The sequence below is a fragment of the Vanessa tameamea genome, chromosome 12, assembly GCF_037043105.1.
Source record: "Vanessa tameamea isolate UH-Manoa-2023 chromosome 12, ilVanTame1 primary haplotype, whole genome shotgun sequence".
NCBI classification, from domain to species: Eukaryota; Metazoa; Arthropoda; class Insecta; order Lepidoptera; family Nymphalidae; genus Vanessa; species Vanessa tameamea.
In genome coordinates this window covers 562,962-583,853 of record NC_087320.1, presented here as the reverse complement: position 1 = coordinate 583,853, position 20,892 = coordinate 562,962, and the positions used below count along the sequence as shown (strand labels likewise).

General features: G+C 32.8%; 3 protein-coding genes across 4 annotated transcripts in view; 2 read left to right on the top strand and 1 right to left on the bottom strand.

Moving 5' to 3' along the window:
- Positions 1–1,835, top strand: part of LOC113401482 (cadherin-87A) — a 47,711-nt gene extending 45,876 nt beyond the window's left edge. Inside the window, exons 34-37 of one of the 2 annotated variants that reach the window (XM_026641416.2) lie at positions 272–461; positions 830–928; positions 1,082–1,158; positions 1,627–1,835. In XM_026641416.2, coding sequence (XP_026497201.2) covers positions 272–461; positions 830–928; positions 1,082–1,158; position 1,627 — 367 coding nt within the window. In that variant the 3' untranslated portion in view covers positions 1,628–1,835. Of the gene's footprint in view, positions 1–256; positions 462–829; positions 929–1,081; positions 1,159–1,626 lie in introns of both variants that reach the window. The other variant, XM_026641414.2, reaches the window with a different exon arrangement.
- A 1,623-nt stretch (positions 1,836–3,458) lies between these two features.
- LOC113401483 (uncharacterized) lies at positions 3,459–6,875 on the bottom strand. The gene is made up of 5 exons (XM_026641417.2): positions 6,765–6,875; positions 6,282–6,491; positions 5,472–5,612; positions 4,302–4,400; positions 3,459–3,939 (listed from the first exon to the last, which is right to left on the bottom strand). The coding sequence occupies exons 1-5, from the start codon at positions 6,825–6,827 to the stop codon at positions 3,742–3,744; spliced, it is 711 nt and encodes a 236-aa protein (XP_026497202.2). The 5' UTR covers positions 6,828–6,875; the 3' UTR covers positions 3,459–3,741.
- Positions 6,876–8,215: 1,340 nt separating this feature from the next.
- Positions 8,216–19,866, top strand: Pxt (Peroxinectin-like). The gene is made up of 15 exons (XM_026641429.2): positions 8,216–8,414; positions 8,759–8,929; positions 9,629–9,795; positions 10,317–10,455; positions 10,719–10,865; positions 11,106–11,279; positions 12,002–12,195; positions 13,641–13,827; positions 14,080–14,277; positions 14,813–14,957; positions 15,625–15,784; positions 15,921–16,079; positions 16,452–16,656; positions 17,039–17,153; positions 18,629–19,866. The coding sequence occupies exons 1-15, from the start codon at positions 8,291–8,293 to the stop codon at positions 18,696–18,698; spliced, it is 2,355 nt and encodes a 784-aa protein (XP_026497214.2). The 5' UTR covers positions 8,216–8,290; the 3' UTR covers positions 18,699–19,866.
- The last annotated feature ends 1,026 nt before the right edge of the window (positions 19,867–20,892 follow it).

Below are 20,892 nucleotides of genomic sequence, written 5' to 3'. Positions count from 1 at the left end.
ATTTAGCAGCACGCTTCTGGTATATATCTCTGATATTCGAGAGCACGGTCTATTTTAACCAGACATATATTATTATTCTATATTATATAATAAATAGATATAATCGTAGTCTTTGTCTGTGGTTTGAAAAATAACAGGCTTATTAGGTTATTGGATATTTTATCAATCCACGTTAAAATACAAATTTAACGCGTCTATAGTTAGTTATAAATATTTGTATATAATAAATAAAATACTATATCGAAGCAATTTATAGGGCGCCTTATTCCAGGGTGATACCACCTCCATCGCTTCAGTCGAGCAAAGGTGACAGTCTAGCGAGGCGACGGATATTAGAAGAGTTGAGTACAACTGAGAACCCGCTGTGGCTGGAGACGAAGCTGAGACCTTACGAAGAGCAGGAACTGACAATGAATGTCTTCGGAGATCAAAATGAACAGAATGCGGAACAGCCTCCTTTGGTGAATATATATTCTTTATTCGAAACACAAATGTATCTACGAAACTATATTATAAGTCGTTCCCACTGCTCACTCTCCCTTCTTATTGTAATAAAAGTATAATTATTCGGATCTAGAATAATAGGTACGCTGAGTACCAACCTAGACGACTAGCACCCAGCGCACGCCAACGCAAAAACTCCTATCATGGGTCAACTGGAAGTATCATTTAACTGTTCTGACTATTTTTTCTTGTGATAAAATAAAAAAAAAATTAAAAATTAAAATCAAACAGGATTGTGTATATTTTACTGCATTATGTGCAGTGTGATATCTTAAACTCGTAAGTGCCCTCGATTTCATACTTTAATTCGCTGTTCCGTGCGCAGGTCGACAACACGTACGCCACGATCGCGGGCGGGCGCGGGGACTACGCCACGCTGGCCGGAGACTCGCCCACGCCGCTCGAGGCCGCGCTCGGCTTCCAGGTACACACACGCACACACACACACACACACACGTTATATAGCTATATACTCCACTAATATATACACACACTTTTTTCCTTATAAATCCGTAACCTACTTCTATTATACCAACATACATATATCTATGTACTAGATTTTTTTTATTATTTTCAGGGTAGCACATTCAAGCCGCCTTCTCCTGACACGCCGGAGCCACCGCCGAGGCCGGCCGGTCTTGGACCATTGTCATGGTAAATTCGAAATATTTATATCATATTTCAAAAGAAATGCTGAAAAGATTTTGTATATTTTTCAGTGAAAATGGATATGATAGATGCAATTCAAAAATGTATTATATACAATTAAAGCTACAATCATGTTTCCCAAAAATAGAGAAAATAAACTATATGCCTAGATAGATTGACAAAGCTGAAAATGCGCCGAAAAACATGGTAACATTAAGAACACGCACACTAGTAACGTAGCATGACGTTTGCCGAGTGTCAAGCGTAGCTATCACGCACACTAAGGTAATACAGAAAGCGACCCTATCTAGATATAATTATAAACGATTTAAGTAATAGTAGCAGAACTCCTTTTTGCGTCGAAATCGTGTCCATCTTATTCGATTTTCAAATATTTTCGTTCAACGAAAATGACTTAAAAGAAGTTGTTTCTTTGTCTCTTCGAAAAACTAATGAAGTTATCCTTTGTTTCAGATCGTACACTAAAATAGGAGCTTAGAAAAATATATCGTAACGTCATGTAAATAATTATTCAATTTAAATAACGCATGTTGGCAACGTATTAATTTATTAAGATAGTCGTATGATAAATTGAACTAGTGTAAATTTGACTATTTTTTTAATATACACTATGACTAACTTGTAGTTAAGCTCTCCCATATAATATGTAAACTGATCTTCGGCTTAAGATACGAGGCCCTTTAGCTACGTTTGTTCTAAGCAATCATATTTGGTCGGCCATCTTAGATCCCGCGTATTATACCTGTAAGTATTTTAAAAAAAATAGTGTTGACGGATAATTTGACACGTATTATTTTTTATCTATATTTTTTTTTTAATTATAATAGGTTGTCAACGTCCGTTTTATTTTATCTGTAAATATTAGATAATTTATAGATTAAGGTAATAATATTTCTATAGGCATAATACTGACATTGTTAATTGAAGATAAAATCAGTCACGATCAATGATTAAGATGAATCTGGTATGGATTATATCAAAGCAAATAAACCAATTAATATATTTTATTGAATTGACGTGAAATAATATGGAAATAATTACGAATATTACTTATATAAATAAAAAATATGTTAGATTGTGTAAAATATATTTACAAAAGTCTACAATAGTAGATATTATTTAAAATTTGTGAAGAAAAATATGTTTACAAATATCCGTCCTTTAAAATTATGTTTGTCTTGAATTATATACCGACTAATATTTATTATTACGGTACCAATATTCACAAAAATAGTACCGATTTTGATGAAACTTTTTATTATTGTATATGTGAAATAAGATACATTGGAACTCATGTAGACTGTGCCAAAACACACAAAAATTATATGTTAACGTTTATATCCTGGTTACTATGTTCAAAGTAACGTTTCGTTTTGCTAACGGACAATTTGTATGGCCTTTATTGTTACACCGTATTACGCCTCGTAGACAAATCAACTTGAATATAGTAACGGGCTGTAGTTACCTTTTTTTTTTTTGTTATTTAAATCCATGAATTCAAATAAATGTAAAATGAATCTCTATGACACTGTTGTACTTTTGTAAACAGTGTTGAGTGTGTAAAGACACGAAATGTCAAACGAATATAAAACCTTTTTATATATAAAATCTTACCATAAAGTATTGCCATAGTATTTTATTTTGTACAAAATAGATAATATCATTTCTAGGTATGTAAGTAAGTAATTTTTACGCTCCTCTGTATATAGATATGCTTTAGTGGAATATTTTTTTATGAAATATACAACGAAATAAAAACTATATTTAACTGTTTTGTTTATTTTAATTGATCTTCACATAGTTTTTTAATTTACATATTTTATATAACTAGTTACAATATGGTAAACTATACGGTATGTATAATATATATTTAAGCATGATAGTCATGTGAATCTAGTTGTTTAAAATAGAATATTCGTTAATGACCCGTACTAGTCTAGAAGTATCATGTGTTATTTTTTTAAATTCATTCCTAGAAGGCGGAGATTCTGTAATCTATTCCAACCGTAAGAGCAAAGCCAAATAAACAATAATTCTCATCAAATTGACGTGATATCATTGGTCGAAGGCTTGAATAATCTACGATTCTCATGATGAATTCGCGACGAAATTGTTATCGGAGCTTTGGAAGTAGAATTAAAGTAGATATAAGTTGTTTAGTAGAAAAGTGTTGTATTATAAATAAAGATGAACTAATCAAAAACCGTTAGTATAGCACGATATAGCTGCGACGTAAGGCAATCGCATCGAATAAATCTAAGGATTGTTTATCTTCATTCCTTCTTCAATTGGAACAGACGACAAGCCATCTGATACCGCTCACATCCAACGTTGCCCATAGATACTACCATTGTAAAAAGTGTAAACAAATGATACTGTCAAGGCGCCATCGTCCACGGCATCAAAGATGTCATGACACGTGTGTTTACACTGGCTAACTCACTTTTCAAATCAGACCTTTCCTATCTCTTCCATAAACTTATAAATAAATAAATAGCGTTATCCACAGCGTTCATTATTCAGTATTTCCGATATCGTATAAGATGCTAACATAACCACAAACATCGATTAAATTTTTCTTTTATAACAACGATTTAAGTTATCCATTATGGTTCGTACTTCGTTTATATAATTAAACAGGGTTTTCTTGAGACAAGTTTCACAATCTTGAAGCGACGCAAGTATCTGCGAGTATAGATCGGACATTGATTCCAGTTTTAGAAGAATTAAACGTTGGAACGTTATATGGTAGTTGTCCTTTTGCATCTGAAACAGTTTTAGAAAAAACAAAATAAAGGAATATGTCGTAAGACATGAACTGACTCCATGAGAAGACCGAAATTGACCTTATGTTATAAATATATAAATGTAAAAATTTAAAGCCCGTAAATGTCCCACGACTGGGCTGAGGGCTCCTTTTCCTCTGAGAAGATTTGTCAATCACGTGGCAGATTCTCATCTGATACATATAGGCTCCCTCGTGATGCTTTCCTTCAATGACTAGCACGAGATCTATTATACATCTTAATCAAATGATAATTCAGTGGTGTTTGCCCGTACTTGAAGGCGCAATAATTTATTATGATTCATATTGTTGTCCTTGGCCTTCGAGTAAAGTTAATACGTACATATTCAACTAAACAAATCCCAGCTGCATTCTCGTCGCCTGGATTGTTTGAGTTGCACTGTTTCAGTAAATATTTATAACTCTTACGCCATTTTCTAATCTGAAATTAACACAATATAATCATTAAACTTTAAAATATCTCAATGTAATGTGGTAGAAAGACTATTTAATAGGTGGTACCTAATCAGACTAGACTATACCACCTGTTGGAACAGCTGTTGTTATTTATTTATTTTATTTGGTTCTTCAACAATTTGTACATTGATTAAAATAATATAATACAACAAAATTAAAGTTCTATTCTAAGTGTCACAATTACTTAAAGAAGAAGACAGCGTGCACCAAAATAAAACAATCGACATCTCAACCTAATGCAGCGTCTTAATTTTAAAACTACTTAAAAATAAATGTTAATCAAAAATAAATTATAAAAAATTATGTAATAGGCAATTTGACAATGCGAAAAATAAAGTGTCAATTATTGTAATCAGTATATATTATGAATTTATAAATGGTTATTTATTAACGAAAATTGAAAATAATAATTAGTTTATTCAAAAATCCTTAAATAAAAATGCATTTTTTTAAACGTTTGTCACGTGACACAAAACGTTCCCGATTGGTCGGGCTTATGATGACGTCACTTGCTTATTAATCTCGTTTGCCTACTATATGTACCACAGATTACAATACAGGCAAGTGACGTTACCGACTCCATTGCAGCGCCATATTGTTAAAGTAGCGTTTTCGAGGGCTATTTAAATATGGAATTTTTATTTTGATATTTTTCAGCAAATATGTACTAGAATTAAAAGAGACAACTTTTATTGGGTTCCTTAACCTCTACTTAATAATATAAAATGCATTTTAAAAACCAGTCAAATAGCATATTGTTTGGTTTGTTCGTGTAGTAAAACTTGATACGATTTTTAAATTTCAAATAAATATTATTAGTTTTTATTGTTCTTTTCTAAATAAGAAAATATTGATTTAATGTCATTAATGGTCAATTTAATAATTGATTAATTGATAATTTAGTAAAATAAACATTTCAGATAGTGAGTATATTTTGTGCAGTATTTTTCCAATATTTTTCACTAGAAACATTGTATAGTATTCATATAATTAATTCCTCCATAAAAGTTATGTGTATACATCAGTTAAGCCATACCTCTTTCTCCATCTGATAAACAGCATGTCTCTTCTTCACCTCTTCGGCATTCGCAACCTTCAGACATTTACTTTCGTCAATGTAATACGATTTTTCAGCGGCATCTATCTCGCTTCGATGAAAATTAACGCACTCGTTCCACTGGAAAAAAATACATAATTTAATTTCTTGAAGCATTTAAGAAAAAATACCAAAATAAATAAAATAAACACAGGAAGAAATAATTATCAAAAGAACAATATGGATGCAGTGATCAGTAGCAATCGCTTGTGATGAAAATAAATATCAGCTCGAAGGAAATCTCCTACCACACAATTATTATATATGGACATACTAGTTACCAAGTCCGGGTTCACGGAGTATGAACATGTCCACACCAAACGTTTATGCCATAATATTCATACATCTCTATTGGTATTCATACAATCATCATCAGTTTTCAGTCAATTTATACCAAATCCTAATCAATAATTCACCTAAGCCTTCCTCATGACTCACTCGAAAACCGTATTGAAATTCGTTTCGTAGTTTTTGAGTTTATCGCGTACAGCCGTAGCGAGAGGATTTTATAGTATACTATGTAATATATAAATTGGATTGTCTACCTCGTTGGTGTGGTGACTAGCTTATAAGCAGATCTTGAGAATTCAAATTCCGAGGTGACCAATATAAAACCTGGAATAGCTAGTCTTCCTTTAGATTAGACGCCATGATCGAATCACTCAGGAAGACATTATAATCGCATTGAAACCTTGCACTCAACAGCCTCGGAGAAAACTCAATGTCCAAAAGTTGGAAAATTATAAGTACCTTGGAATTTGTTTTGATACTCATAAAGCTGTGTTCCTTGTGTCTTGTCATTTCTAGTCGATAGTGAGTGGTGATGTTCACGAGCTGTATCTGGAAGTCTGCAGTCCAGGTCTTCATGATATTCCTATCACTTTTATCCAGATCATGCGAAGCGTTTATGTAGTTTTTATATGTTTTCAGCAAAGTTTCGGTTTCTGTGGTTTCTGTGGTCTGAAAAATTAATAATTAAATTCTAATTTAATTAAGGTCTAATTAGGTTTTATTATTGTGCATGTGTGTATTATGAACTGAGTACTTTTGAGAGTGTATACTCTGAAGGTAAGTGAACGAAAGTTGAAAGAAATTGTTTTAATTTAGTTTAATAAATTAGTTTTACTGTAAAGTTTAAATTGTCATTTATTGAAATCATATTAAATAAATGACAATAATTATACAAAATAAAATTATTTTTTCCTTTAAAAATATATAAAAATGTCTTTGTACCTCACATTTCAAACTCCTTAACAATATTGAAATAAAAAACAGACTATAAAGTTTTATCATCATAACCTGTGCGTATGTAATATTTTATGCACTTCTATCTTGTAACTACTACTGTACAAGTAAGAATCTATGATCTTAAAGTCAAGAACAAAGTACGGTTAGCAAAACATTTTTATAAAGTAATTTATATTACTATCAGCGAAGTACAGCGACATTTGATATTATATTCGATACAATATTTTTCGACGCTATATAAATTTAACTTACTTTTAGCGTTAAATGAAGACTGAGCTAGTGGCGCTTGCATAGAAAACTTCAAATTCGTAAACCGAAATGGTTACAGTAAGCGTCACTGTATTTCCATTATTTCATTAGTTTTTATCTCGTGCACGGCTCTGAAAGAAAACATTATAAGGAAACCTGCATGCGTCCCATATGTACAGAAAACCCCATTGTAGTGGCGTAGTAGAATAATCTCCAAACCTTTGAATAATTAGCCAATTTTATTTTATTTTTAATTTATGTAGACGGAAGAGCAAATAGGCTACTTGATGGTAAGAGGTCACATCCGCCCATAGACATATGAAAGAAAACATTATAAGGAAACCTGCATGCGTCCCATATGTACAGAAAACCCCATTGTAGTGGCGTAGTAGAATAATCTCCAAACCTTTGAATAATTAGCCAATTTTATTTTATTTTTAATTTATGTAGACGGAAGAGCAAATAGGCTACTTGATGATAAGAGGTCACATCCGCCCATAGACAATGGCACTTATACTAATAGAAACCGTTTCGTGTTATTTGTTAAATAAATTATTTATTTGCTGACGGTACATATTTGATAACCCCTGACATTGCTTTAGATATGTACGCTGTAATGCATTTATTTGCTAATTATCCATTTACAACATAATAATATTTTTTGTGGATCTATTCTGTAACACGAAAGTCGACGTAGAACTCGATTGTTGGCGGAAACTGATATAAAGTATAATACTGATTTAAAAGTTGCTCGAATGAAAATAACGTATCATCGTAAGGTTTTCAATGATTTAATTGTTCGTGTGCATCGAGTGCACACGAACTTTTAAATCTACCGACATGATGATTCTTTTAAGAAGAATCAACAAATAATTTATTGAGTAGATATACTTTTTCGATAAATAAATTACAAAGGTATTTTAATTAAATAAAATTTGTATTCACGGAAAGTAAATTTAATTTTAATTAATACCTATACTATTTCTAAATTGAATTTTGTATATTATATCGTCGAATAAATAAATTATTTCTTTTCGGGTACAAAAATTGTTGATCTTCATATTTAGTTTTAAGTTGCTTCGAGTAGAAATCAAACAAAAAATATGAATCACTCAGTCTTTTCCATATACCCACATTTGACATTTTACACAACATTTTACAAAGCACTGCCATTTTAACCTCAACTCAATAGCCGTACAGTAATGCAATCAATATGTGAACTAAAAAAAAAAACACTTAAATAAATGAGCTAATAACTAAGAATGGGCAGAGCAAAGCTATTTTTTAAATTACTCGTATATATAGTTGTGTGGAAATTCAATGATGTTGCGAAAGAAGCACAGGGGATGACCATGGCTGGTCACTATGAAGCGCGTGGTGCAAATGGTATGAAGTATTTCAATATTCTAAGTTGACTTTTACATTAACAGAAATTTATATAAAACGATAGGACAATGACATGCTACTAAAAGGTCTAAAGATAAATATATACAATATACTGAACATTATATAAGGTAATAATAGTTATAAACATATATATACATATATATATAAACTATTTCAACGAATAGCTTGTACCTTTGAATGATACTATAGGTTAATTTTTTGCCATAAATAAAAGACAATTAAAAAGTTTTCAATGTTTCCCATATAATTATTGGGTCTGAGAATGCCGAGTGTTTAGATAATTAATTAGTTAATTAATGTCTCGATTTGTTAATTTAAAACAGAACACGCTCACAGCAAAGAGCCGCCATGTGCAGTCTGTCCGCGAAATGGAGTTTGTGTGCCCCACGTGCAGTGTCCGGCACACGTCCGCCCCGGTTCAAGCAATCCCCAGTGCCACTTAGAGGGCACACGGCACGTTGGTGTGTGTTGTTCAACTGGAAGACGTCATGCAGGTAAATAGGATAACTTATTAACATTATCATCATTAATGATACATTCGCCCGTCGAACTCTCTCAGGCCTCTGACGTAACCTTCTTCAGGTCATCGGTCCACCTGTCTAAAGGCTATACTACGTTGGCCAATCCAATAATATAAATTTATTTTATTATCTCAATATCAAAATATTCTTTATTCAAGTAGACTCATAAAAACACTCTTGAATCGTCATATTACAGTTTTTAATTAAACCCAGTTGCCCGAAGTAAAATGCCGTAAGATATAATGCAAGTAAACAAAGTATACTAAACGAACAGTATCAACATCAGTTACTTGGCTAACTTTTCTAACCGTAAATGCCGCGGCGCTGAGTCACCCTATCATGGACATGAGGATTCCATTGAAGTTTTGAGTCTAAAGTGATTCCATAGAAAGATAGAAATACTGTAGTGTCTGTTACATTTAGATCACTATTATTTAGGGTTAACTTGAAATTTTGCGTTCTTACATTAAAACAAACAGCAAACAGTACGCATTTTGTCTTTTTATCCTTTAGAACTAAATTACTTTTTTGTAATCCAAATGATCTGTTATTATTGTCTATACTATAAATTATGATGAAGATTAATTTATATTAACATTCAATTAAAATATTAATTAATCATTAAAACACGATGAGATATTTGTTCTATGGAAGATGGTAATTGCGTTACAGGGGAATCAGATCGTAAGTTCAGATCTTCAGTACACGTAGATGACATGAAGACGGCCCACAAGCAGTCCCGAGAACAGCTAGTCGAATGGCTGGAGCGCGCTGATACACTGAAAGACAAACATTATGCTGCCATTAATTCATCTGATCCAAGTTATTGGCATCATTTGGTGAGACATCACTGAATATAATAATTTAAAAAAATGTTGAATTGGCGTGGATATATTTTTCTTTTGAGTATTCTTTGACTGATTATGATCAAAACACTAGTATGCCATTTCTTTTTGGATTTCAATGAATATACAAATATCTACTAGACTTGATTCACGTGGGCACAGAAATTTATATGTAACATCGCCCAAAATCAGCACTCAGCACCACTGAGCCACACAAATTAAGCAAATTAAGTGCTTAATAATTATTCATATCGAGTACGGCGTTCAAGGAAAACATTGTGAGAAAGCGTGAATCTATCACATGAAGTTCTGCCATACTTACATGTATTATGTATATATAATATGTATATAATATGTATGTAGGTATAATAAGCTTCAAACTCCTCACGAGGAGCCAACATCCCAACAATAGGACATTTAATTTATACATTCATATTTTAGGACAATGAACAGTTGTAGTTAAATAATTATTTTACTGTGTGGTTAGTTAAGAATTAATCAATAATGTATTACAGTCTGTTAGGACGTACGACAGCCGAGCACAGATGTTGGGTCGAGGTGCTTTACTCAATATGTTCGCTGCTCAGGAATTGAAGGCACGGGACGCGATAACTGCTGAAGAAATAGAATTGGGATTCACCGAGCATACTGATGGTATTGTTAAAATTTCAAATATAATTTCTTCTAACAAAACTAGATAGATGTCATAGGAAAACTTCGTCGCAAATCGGCTATAAAATTAGCTGTCTGTTACCCAGCTTATAAGGTTAATAATTATTTTGATAGACGTAATAAGAGGAGAAATATTTCATTTATTTTCCACAACTTCCAAATAATGATGATGAAAAAAACTATTTAATTTTTTTAATTATATTTTGTAAAGATTGCCTAATAGAGTAATTACCTATTTATTCCAGGCCCATTCTGCCCTCCGAAACTTTTATGTCCACAAGAACCAAGTCGATATAGAAGCATAGGAGGTGGTTGTAATAACCAGAACAACCCAGATTGGGGTGCTACCAACACAGGCTTCGAAAGATTATTGCCACCAGATTATAGCGATGGTAAACAACTATTTAACTAAGTTCAATTATTGAGTTACAATTTAGGAACAGCGTCACAAAATAATTATTTTACCTATTTGTAATTGTATTGTAATTATTTTCAAAATGACAAATGATTGTTCGCTCACGAAGGCAAAGCTGTGAAGAGAATTATACGAAAAGTGTTTAAAAATCAACCCCTGCAGATATCATTTGTGACTCTTATGTAGTTTGAGTATCCTGTACTGTATTTTGTTTTAGGTATTTGGGCAATGAGGACTTCCAGATCAGGATTACCACTTCCCAGTGCAAGAGCAGTGAGCAACGCCTTACTTCTGGATGTCAATCATCCCAGTTCCACCCATAACGTGATGTTCATGCAGTTCGGCCAGTTTATTGTTCGTGATATTAGCATCGGCCAAGTGTTTGCTTTAGGTAAGTATGGTAAATAATAATATCAAATCGATCGTCACCTGATATTTAATTTCATAGTTACCTGAGTTTTCAGACTTGTGTTATCAGTAGGTAAATTGAAAATAACTTTGGATTGTTGTGACTCGCAAATGAGTCCTCTGGTAGTGATCAAAACTGGCATCTATCGCCAATGCGCCTCTTGGGAATCAATCTTGGGAAGAATTTCTTGTAGTTGTACTGATTAACTCACCCTTCAAACCAGAACACAACAATACAGTAGAACGCTGATTACCCGAACGCCGATTAACCGAATCGGCTCTAAGCGTAATATAAAAAATTAAAACCAAGTAATTTTTATACTTTGTATTTTTGTTAAGGCCTTATGGGGTTGCAACGTACTCTGATCGAGATGTTCAAGTGAGCGTTATTGTAGTGTTTGTTAAACTTAATAAAGTTTATTCTATGTGTGAGAGTCCGTTTTTCTTTATTAATAGTCTATGTCTAATTATCCGAATTTTTGACTATCCGAATCGACCCCAGTCCCAATTAATTCGGATAATCGGCGTTCTACTGCATGAATAATTGCTTTGATGGTAGAATTTGTGATGAGTGCCTACTTAGACGAGCTCGCACAAATTCATTAGTAGAACTTTCTGTACACTTTAACTGGTAGTCCAAGTAAAGTGTGTAGTAGTAATAGTTAATTAAGTGCATTTAAAATAAAAATATTTTTAATTACTTAGGTGATGGTAATGGAATCTCATGTTGTTCTGGAGATGGAAGAATACTGCCAAAAGAATTTCAACACTGGGCTTGCGCTCCCATAGTTCTGGATCCAGGAGATATTTTCTACGGCCAGTTCGGAAAGCAATGTATAAACTTTGTCAGAACACAACTTGCGCCACGGAGTGACTGCTCTCTTGGATATGCTAAGCAGGTTATTATTAGATATATTTGTATCCATTTTCCTCTATAATTCTGTATAAACATAGTTTGATTATTTAATGAAGTAATAATCTTGTAAAGATGCCTTTATTCTTCTCTTAGCAATCCGTTCTTACAGAAGTATTCTTGATCGTTTTCGGTTAAGGGGAATTTTCTTAAGAGAGACTTGAATCTAGCCAATTGCGCGGAAAAAAATGCAATGGAATGGCAAGTCTGAGACGATCTAAAAAAGTTCAAAGACACTAAAACCTAACATTTTTCGTTGGTCTGACGTGAAGTATGAATCCAGTAGCTTGAAATCTGTAGGCTTATAAGATAACTCAACTTGTTATTACTACATTAGAAGACGATATATTAGTGCCGATAACAAAAGATCATTTATTTGAAAAAATATATTGAACCCTTGTTTCGAATAAAATACATTGCCTGAATATTAATTATAGGCGCTTTGTATTGCTTAAAAAGAAAGATCTAACAAAAACCTCAGGTTCTCCTGGGTACCTCAGGTTGCAGAAATGAGCCCTAAGATCTATTCCATCATTGGTTTTTTAAGGCAACAGAAAAATCTACTGCCCATCAAGGCTAAGAACAGCTTAGCCAATTCGTTCCTTTTTCCAATATCGGATTATGCTGACGCCATTGATGTAACTGAGAACCTTCTAAATAAATATTAGAACGGCTGCAAATTTAGCCATTAGATTTATCTTTAGTCTGCGTAAATCGATTATGTTTCGCAGTATCGGTCTCAGTTAAAGTGGCTGCCATTCAGGCTTCGAATAAACTTGCACACCTTATCTCTTCTCTACTCCATACTATATGTTGAACATACACCACCTTAGCTTAAAGAACGCTTTAAATTTCTTGGTTGTGACAGCATACACACCCTGCGTTCTAGTGATGGTAACAAACTTGTGGCACTCTACAGCCGGACACAAACTTACAGTAACTCGTTTACTGTGAAAACCGTCAAACTTTGGAATGCACTACCCAATGATTTTCGGCAGTCTAAATCCTTGTCCATCTTTAAGCATCGTTTGAAAAACTATTATCCATCCATATCTAAATAATGTATATACATTTTGATATACAATATATATTATATATTCGACGTAGTTAGGTGTAGTTTATTATTACACTTTAATATAAGTATTCTTAAATTATAGTAATTATATCCTTTTTCTATCTATATCTGCACTTACCTGTTTTCGTTCTAAGCATCGATCGCCAAAGGTTGTCTGTGAGAGCGATTAAAGCGATAAGACCGCCTTTGCGCGCCATTTGTCATATATTTTTCGTTTCTTATGTTGGGCAATAAAGTATTTAAAAAAAGTCTATAGATCAGTTATTTGTGGCTTCAAAGGTTGGGCTTTTATGTAAATATTAAACGACCAAGCAATTATTGTAAATACTTTAGAACAGGTTATGTTTTCAATCCAGATGAATGGCGCATCTCACTATTTGGACATGTCCCATCTCTATGGGAATTCCGAAGAAAAAATTGTCAAGTTACGGGCGCCGGGAGGAGTTTTGAGTGTATTTAATGATTTCGGTAGAGACCTGCCACCTTTGACGAAGAGAAAGGAATGCTTGAATATGTATGAAGGAACTGCTTGTTTCGAATCAGGTAATACACTACACAAATTTTTTTTTTGATCCCATTTCATATTTTTCTTAGTAACGAAGAAAGTCTATGTCAATACTCTTGCTATATCATTATAAGAAACTGAACACACTTAATACCTGTCAAATCTATCACAATTAAAATATAGGCTGTTTTGTTTTTGAACCTGTTTGAAATACATTGTTAATATGCATGTACAAATTAACAAAATGTATATATATGGTCTTAATATTTCAAAATATTGCTTATTTCCAGGGGATAATCATGGCAATCAGATAATATCCCTAACAGTCCTGCATACTATATGGACGAGAGAACATAACAGAATAGCCCGTGCCTTATCCAAAATAAATCCTCGATGGGATGAAGACAAAGTGTTCTTTGAATCTAGAAGAATTATGCAAGCGGAGTACCAGCACATTATTTACAATGAATGGCTGCCTTTATTACTTGGTAACATTACTTGTTTTATATTAATGAATAATTAGTGTTCATAATTCATCTCGTGCTCGGCGGAATAGGAAAACATCATTAGAAACTGATGTCACCGTTGGATGAAAAACTACCAAATGTATACCAATATGCATTTGAGCAATGAGTTGGAATAATTCTTCCTCCTCAAGACAAGAGAAGGCCGTAGCCCAGCAGACAGAGACATTTAGAGACAGTTATTATATTAATGCAATGGTTCATTATTTATTTGATTGTTTCATGTAATTGTGTGTTTAAGAAAATAGATATTTAAAAAAAGTAAAAAAATCCGAACCACTTTCCCCCAATGCAGTATGCCATATTTATATCATGCGTAGTTATATTATATACAATATATTATACTTAAAAAGAATAATTAAAATTAAATCCTTAAACTCGAATTAAAAATAGTTACTGTATAAATCTTGACCGCGCAGAGTGGTGGCAAGAATGCTAGCAGCATTCTCTCGTTGAATCTCAAAATTGATGTGATCTTATCAATAAAAAAATTTATCAGGTCCAAGAATCATGGAAATTTACGGTCTATTACCATCTTCTGGTTTCTCTACTTTATACCACCCGGGCGTTGATCCATCGCTGACTGCAGAGTTCTCGAGCGCGGCAATGAGGTTTGGGCACTCCACAGTCGATGGCCAATTAAAGTAAGACTTTATACGTTTTATCCCAACTAATACTATAAAATCGGAAGTATGTATCTATGGACATTTATTACTATTTCACACTAAAACTACTGAATTGATTTTAATGACAAACAAACTTTACAATAATATAGCTCAATATTTATAAATATATTGTGTAAATAATACCTGACAACCAACCCCTAAAACGCTAGCGAAGCTGAAGGCGAAAACTAGTATATTATATTTATTCATAGCTCCTATTTTATTCGAATTCAACCATAGATGTTCCTTGTTCTGATTAACTAACACCATGTAAGTTTATTTAGGTCTACCATAAATTTAAACGACAATATTTTTTTTTTTCATTTATTTTATGGTAGTTTACATTTATAAGTTACTTGGAACACTCAAAGAAATTTCTTGAATTATTTTTAGTAGTTGACTTCTTCATTGGTCTAGTATCTAGATATACAGCCGCAGATCTCGTCGTCTGAAGTAAGTCGGCCTAACATTTCGAAACATATACATTATCATGCCTCGAAAAGTACGTATGACTGTATAACCGTCATCTGACATAATCATTCTCAGATGTGGCGTCAGTTGTGACGTCAGTTGTCTCGTCTATCATTATATTTGTTTAACTATTTACAAATTTACAATATTGTCTGATACCGCACTTTGTTTTCAGAGTTGTAAGTCCCAAGCATGGAGGGATATACGAGTCTATTTCAATACCAGAAGTGATGTTTCAACCTTCAAGATTACGTTTGAAGCCTTTTTTAGATAGAATGCTAATTGGCATGTCTTGGCAGCCTATGCAATCAGTTGATCCATTTATTACTGAATCAGTAAGTGTGATATTTTTTTCAAAACTCCTTGTTTCAATATCTTCAAATCTGTTCTAAGATATACACGATCTAAAAGTTAGTCTATTACTATACTGTCTAACAATATCAGGATTTGACGTAAACATTTATTTCACAGCTATCGCGATATATGTTCCACGGTGGTAATCCCTTCGGGCTAGACCTGGCAGCTATCAATATCCAGCGCGGCAGAGACTATGGTGTTCGTTCTTACAATGAATACAGAAAATTAATAGGAATCGAACCACTTGCTGATTTCCATCAATTTGCTCCAAATGTAAGTACAGATTAAGATTTCAACAAAGAATATACATTTTGCTTCATTATGTTTATTTCAATGACCTTGAAGAATGACTTAGATTAACAACAGCAGATTTAATTTATTTATATATAGCTAGCACTGCAATGCTCTTTCTATTTTTGTAAATAATTATACGATACGACTCGCATGCGCGTAAATTGATGTTACTATGTCAGAAATCATCACGCACTTGACAGCTCTCGACTCAATCGGATGAGCGATGCGTGAACGTATATAATAATGTTATATATAATTTAGCGTTCTATTAAAAACGTATATAAGTTTTGGATTTCTCTTGTAATGTAAGGACTTTTTCTCTTATAAATTATGATGATTTTTTCTTACCAGGCTGCAAAAAGATTATCTTCTGTATATGTAAATCCTGAAGATATAGATCTCTGGGTTGGAGGACTTTTAGAAGAACCGGTGGAAGGTGGAGTTATTGGACCGACGTTTGCCAATATAATAGCTGATCAATTTGCGCGTTTGAAGAATGGAGATCGCTATTTCTATGAGTTCGGTACCAATATTAATCCCGGCGCGTTTACACCAAGTAAGTACAGAATGATTCACTCTGGATATAATAAGTAGTTCAGTTGGAATTATTAAATTAATGAAAAAATAATACGTACGTATACGAAAAATATCTGGTATAACCATCTATTATATCATGTTATGTAACAAGCTGTTAATGACCAACTGCTGCTTGTCAAAAGCGTCCTCTCCTTCTGACACTTGCAAATTATTCCACTATGCTGCACAAATTTGGATTGGTGGAAAGTAGTGTGGGAGATTTCATTACAGACACCCATGTTTTCAAATTATTTTCCTTCACCTTCACCATCTTTTCACCACGTGTGTGTGTCTGTGTGTGTTTATATCTGTGCACAAATGAGATTGATCCACAATAATTATATTCATTGTTTTTAATAAAGGTCAACTCGCAGAAATCAAGAAGGTGACGTTATCCAGGATCATATGTCATAATAGCGATGGAATAGAACTATTTGAACAATCACCGAACGCCTTTTTGAGATCAGATTTGCCGCGGTAAGTGCACTTGCTTTTAATTCTGATACTTTTGTTTTTATAGTATTAACTACAATGAAGGTTCTTTGTTAGAAGCGTATGTTTTGTAGGTCTTGTAACTTACATATAAGGTCGCAGATCACGAGGTTAAAACCCAGGGCGGATCGATAAAAGACTGTGCTATTCTATCGAAAAAAAAATCTGTAACAGGCCTAACTTAGGAAGTTGGATATGTGTATACTCCCGTGCCTTGTGAAGCATGTAAAACTTTTGATCCTGTGTCTGTCGGACTTCTCCGGGCGTGTCAGTTTGACCGTCCTATCAAATTATAAGAGTGAGGAAATAGATGGTGCACCTGCACGCATACACTTGCGCATTATGCTATTGCCAGCGCCATTGGTGGTCTCCTTCGAGATTGGTCGACGTGGTTGAACTCGGTTAGAGAGTATTAGTAATACGCTGACAACGTATGAAAACAGTTGGTATTTATTATTAAATCACCATAAAATAGCATATATATTTAATTGATAATATTTAACAGAGCCTTTATTACACTGAATCTTTGTTAAAAATAATTCGTAATTATAACATAACTTTGTTTTGATAAATCTATGATTTGATATTTATTATATATAAGAAAACTAATTACATGAAAATATAATGAATTATGATAATTGGTGGAATTGCTGACAGCATTTATTTATTTAATGACACCCCTGTATAAAACCCTGTTGGAAAAATCAGTACTACTCGTTAAGAACATCTTGGTTATTTTCATAACTGTCTTACGGCATATTACTTTTGGGGTATAGCTATAGATATTAAAACTGTTTCTATTCTAAAATAAGGGGATCAGTTGCTTCAAACGATTCGCACGCGATAGTCTTGTACATTATAAATACACCATGTGTAATTGAGTGAAAGAGCCTACTTAAATAAAGTAAATTAACTGCCTGTAAATGTCTCGCCGCTGCTCTCCCTTTGGGGAGGTTTGGAGCTAATTTCCACCCTGCTGCACCCGTGCGGGTTTCTGGCTACACATGTGACAAAATTTTATTGAAACTGGACGCATGCAGAGATTAATTATAAATTAAAATGAAGCACATGGAAATTAGTGTTTGCTTGGGTTTAAACACGCAATCATCATTTGGTGGTAGGGCTTTGTGCAAGCCCGTCCGGGTAGATACCGCCCACTCATCAGATATTCCATCGCCAAATAACAATACTCAGTATTGTTGTGTTCCGGTTTGAAGGGTGAATGAACCAGTGTAACTACAGGTAAAAGGGACATAACATCTTAGTTCCCAAGGTCGGTGGCGCATTGATATAAGGAATGGTTGATATTTCTTATAGCACCATTGTCTATGGATGATTGTGACCGCTCACCATCAGGTGGCCCATATGGTCGTCCGCCAATCTATACCATAAAAAAATGAGATGTACGCTTTGCATAAAGAATATTCTAATTTAGATTTTATTTTCATTTCATATTCCAGGAATGAACCAGTTCGATGTGATAATCCAGCAATACCTGCAGTCGATTTAAGTCGATTCAAAGAAATCTAATCATTTTACAATTAAATACTTTTAAATTTCAATATTAATATCTCATATCAAAACTAGTTATTAACTATCACGTAAGAAACGTCATGAAGATATTATGTGATCATCAAAATTCAATTGAACAACATTGCCTGCATCTTACTCTTTCTTTTCTATATCTCCATCCTTTTCTTCTCTTGTTTTATTTATATTTGATTACAACAGTATGATTATGTTGCAAAAGTGATCACAATGATTTTTTAAATTCGCATGTCCGCCTTTTGTGATACAATCGCTTGTTGTAAATTATACTTGATTATTTGATGAACGCGAATCAGAAAACAACGATTTTTCAATAATTTTTAGGTTATTTTTTAGTTTTCCTCTTAGTGGATATTTTAAAAAATAACCTGAAATGTTTAATATGTTTTATTTTACTTTTGCCTTTTATGTCCTTCGAATATTTCATCGTTTTATTTTGTTTTTTAATTGAATTTTGATTTGGATTGTTACTGAACCCGGTTTAGTGATTTTTTCGGACATAAAAAATCCAGAAAGCGGGAGTTTTGTTTTGGTAAGTGATAGTAAATAACTTAGATGTTTTTAGTGCACAGTAATTATAATTTTGTTGTAACTAGTAATGAAAATGGTTCATTTTATACAAAAGAAATCAAAGCCGAAAATAACGAACGAAACAAAATAACTCTAGGTGCCTCCCTTGTTCCGAAGCAGCCAAATAACCTTTTTACTGATACGTACTTATGTATACTCTGTGATAGGACGAACAGAGCGGTGTTGCCATAACTTAATTTTAAAATATTTTTTAAATGCTTTTAATGGGTTATTAATTAATAACTTAAATTCAAAAATATTTTATTAAATGATGTAGATTTTAAGAGGCATTTTAAGCGGCGAATAAATAGATGTTTTAAATTTGTAATGATGTTTTTTAAGATGTATGATTTTGTTCCGAATTATAATCATGTATATATGATTAAAATAATTTTAATCTCAACGCACTGTATATAATGTATTATTTTTTTTAATAGGAGCTCCTCCATTTGATATTTTTTTGTAAAATAGAATTTAATTGATAAATTAGTTAATTATGAAAACTTAATCAGAATCATGTTAGAAATAAATAAATAAGTGAATAGTTGTAAGTTTGTTTGCGCATGTAATGTAATTAAAAAATAATTAATTATATATATGTTTTATTTATAATCGAAACCATGTTATAAAATTGAAATGTAAATGTCAATAGGCCTTGATAAGATTTAAAACCCAATTCGCAACTGCTTTATATTGCACATATAATGAATACTAAAGTTTAATTAAGTACTTGTTACACGATTGTAAAGTCAGGGCTTATCGCTGTACTATATCACTAGGTACAGTTAAAACAACGCCACGTGGTCTTGGTAGTGGTCAGTGGCAGGGCTTGTTTGTATAAGTGACCATTAGAAAATTAAATTGTTTTTACACTCTTAGTAAATTAATTAACAAGGGATGTTCTGCGACTTTGACGATATTACTTTAATTATATAATATAAACGAGCAGTCTATATAATCCAACAACAAGAGAACAAAAGAAATATCAACAATATATTTTGACATCGAAATAACGTGGATACTGGTCGAGATCTTGAATATTCTATGATATTCAGTAAATTTGCAAAAAAAAACGTGTAAATTTAAAGTGGAAATAAGTTGTTAAGTGGAATAATGAAACACATTAAAAATAAATATATATTAATCAGGAATTGTTAGTAGCGCACAATTCAGCTGAACACATTCTTTTTTTCCATTACCAAAGTTTCTTAATGTACCAATAATCACTGTGACTATTTACCTACCTACTAATTAACTTACCTACATGATATCAAAATACAAAACATCTTACGAAATTCAATGGCAAGCTATATATGTATAAATTAAGTGAATCACCAGGCCATCAGCAAAGTTAAGTTATAAATTACAAATGATACCCTTAAGAATTTAAATGTATGAGCTATTAATTAGACAATTTATAAGAAGTCAATCTTATATATTAATAGCGTAAGCCGGTTTTGTCCCAGTGAATATGGGACGATCAGTTATGGTCTCATTTTGAAGAGCTCCAGCCGTAGATGTGCAGAAAAATTACTGGCCGCGTAGAGTGTTGCTGTGGCTGTAAAAAAAAAAACTAATGCCGACTTCGTCAGTTTACAATGAATTT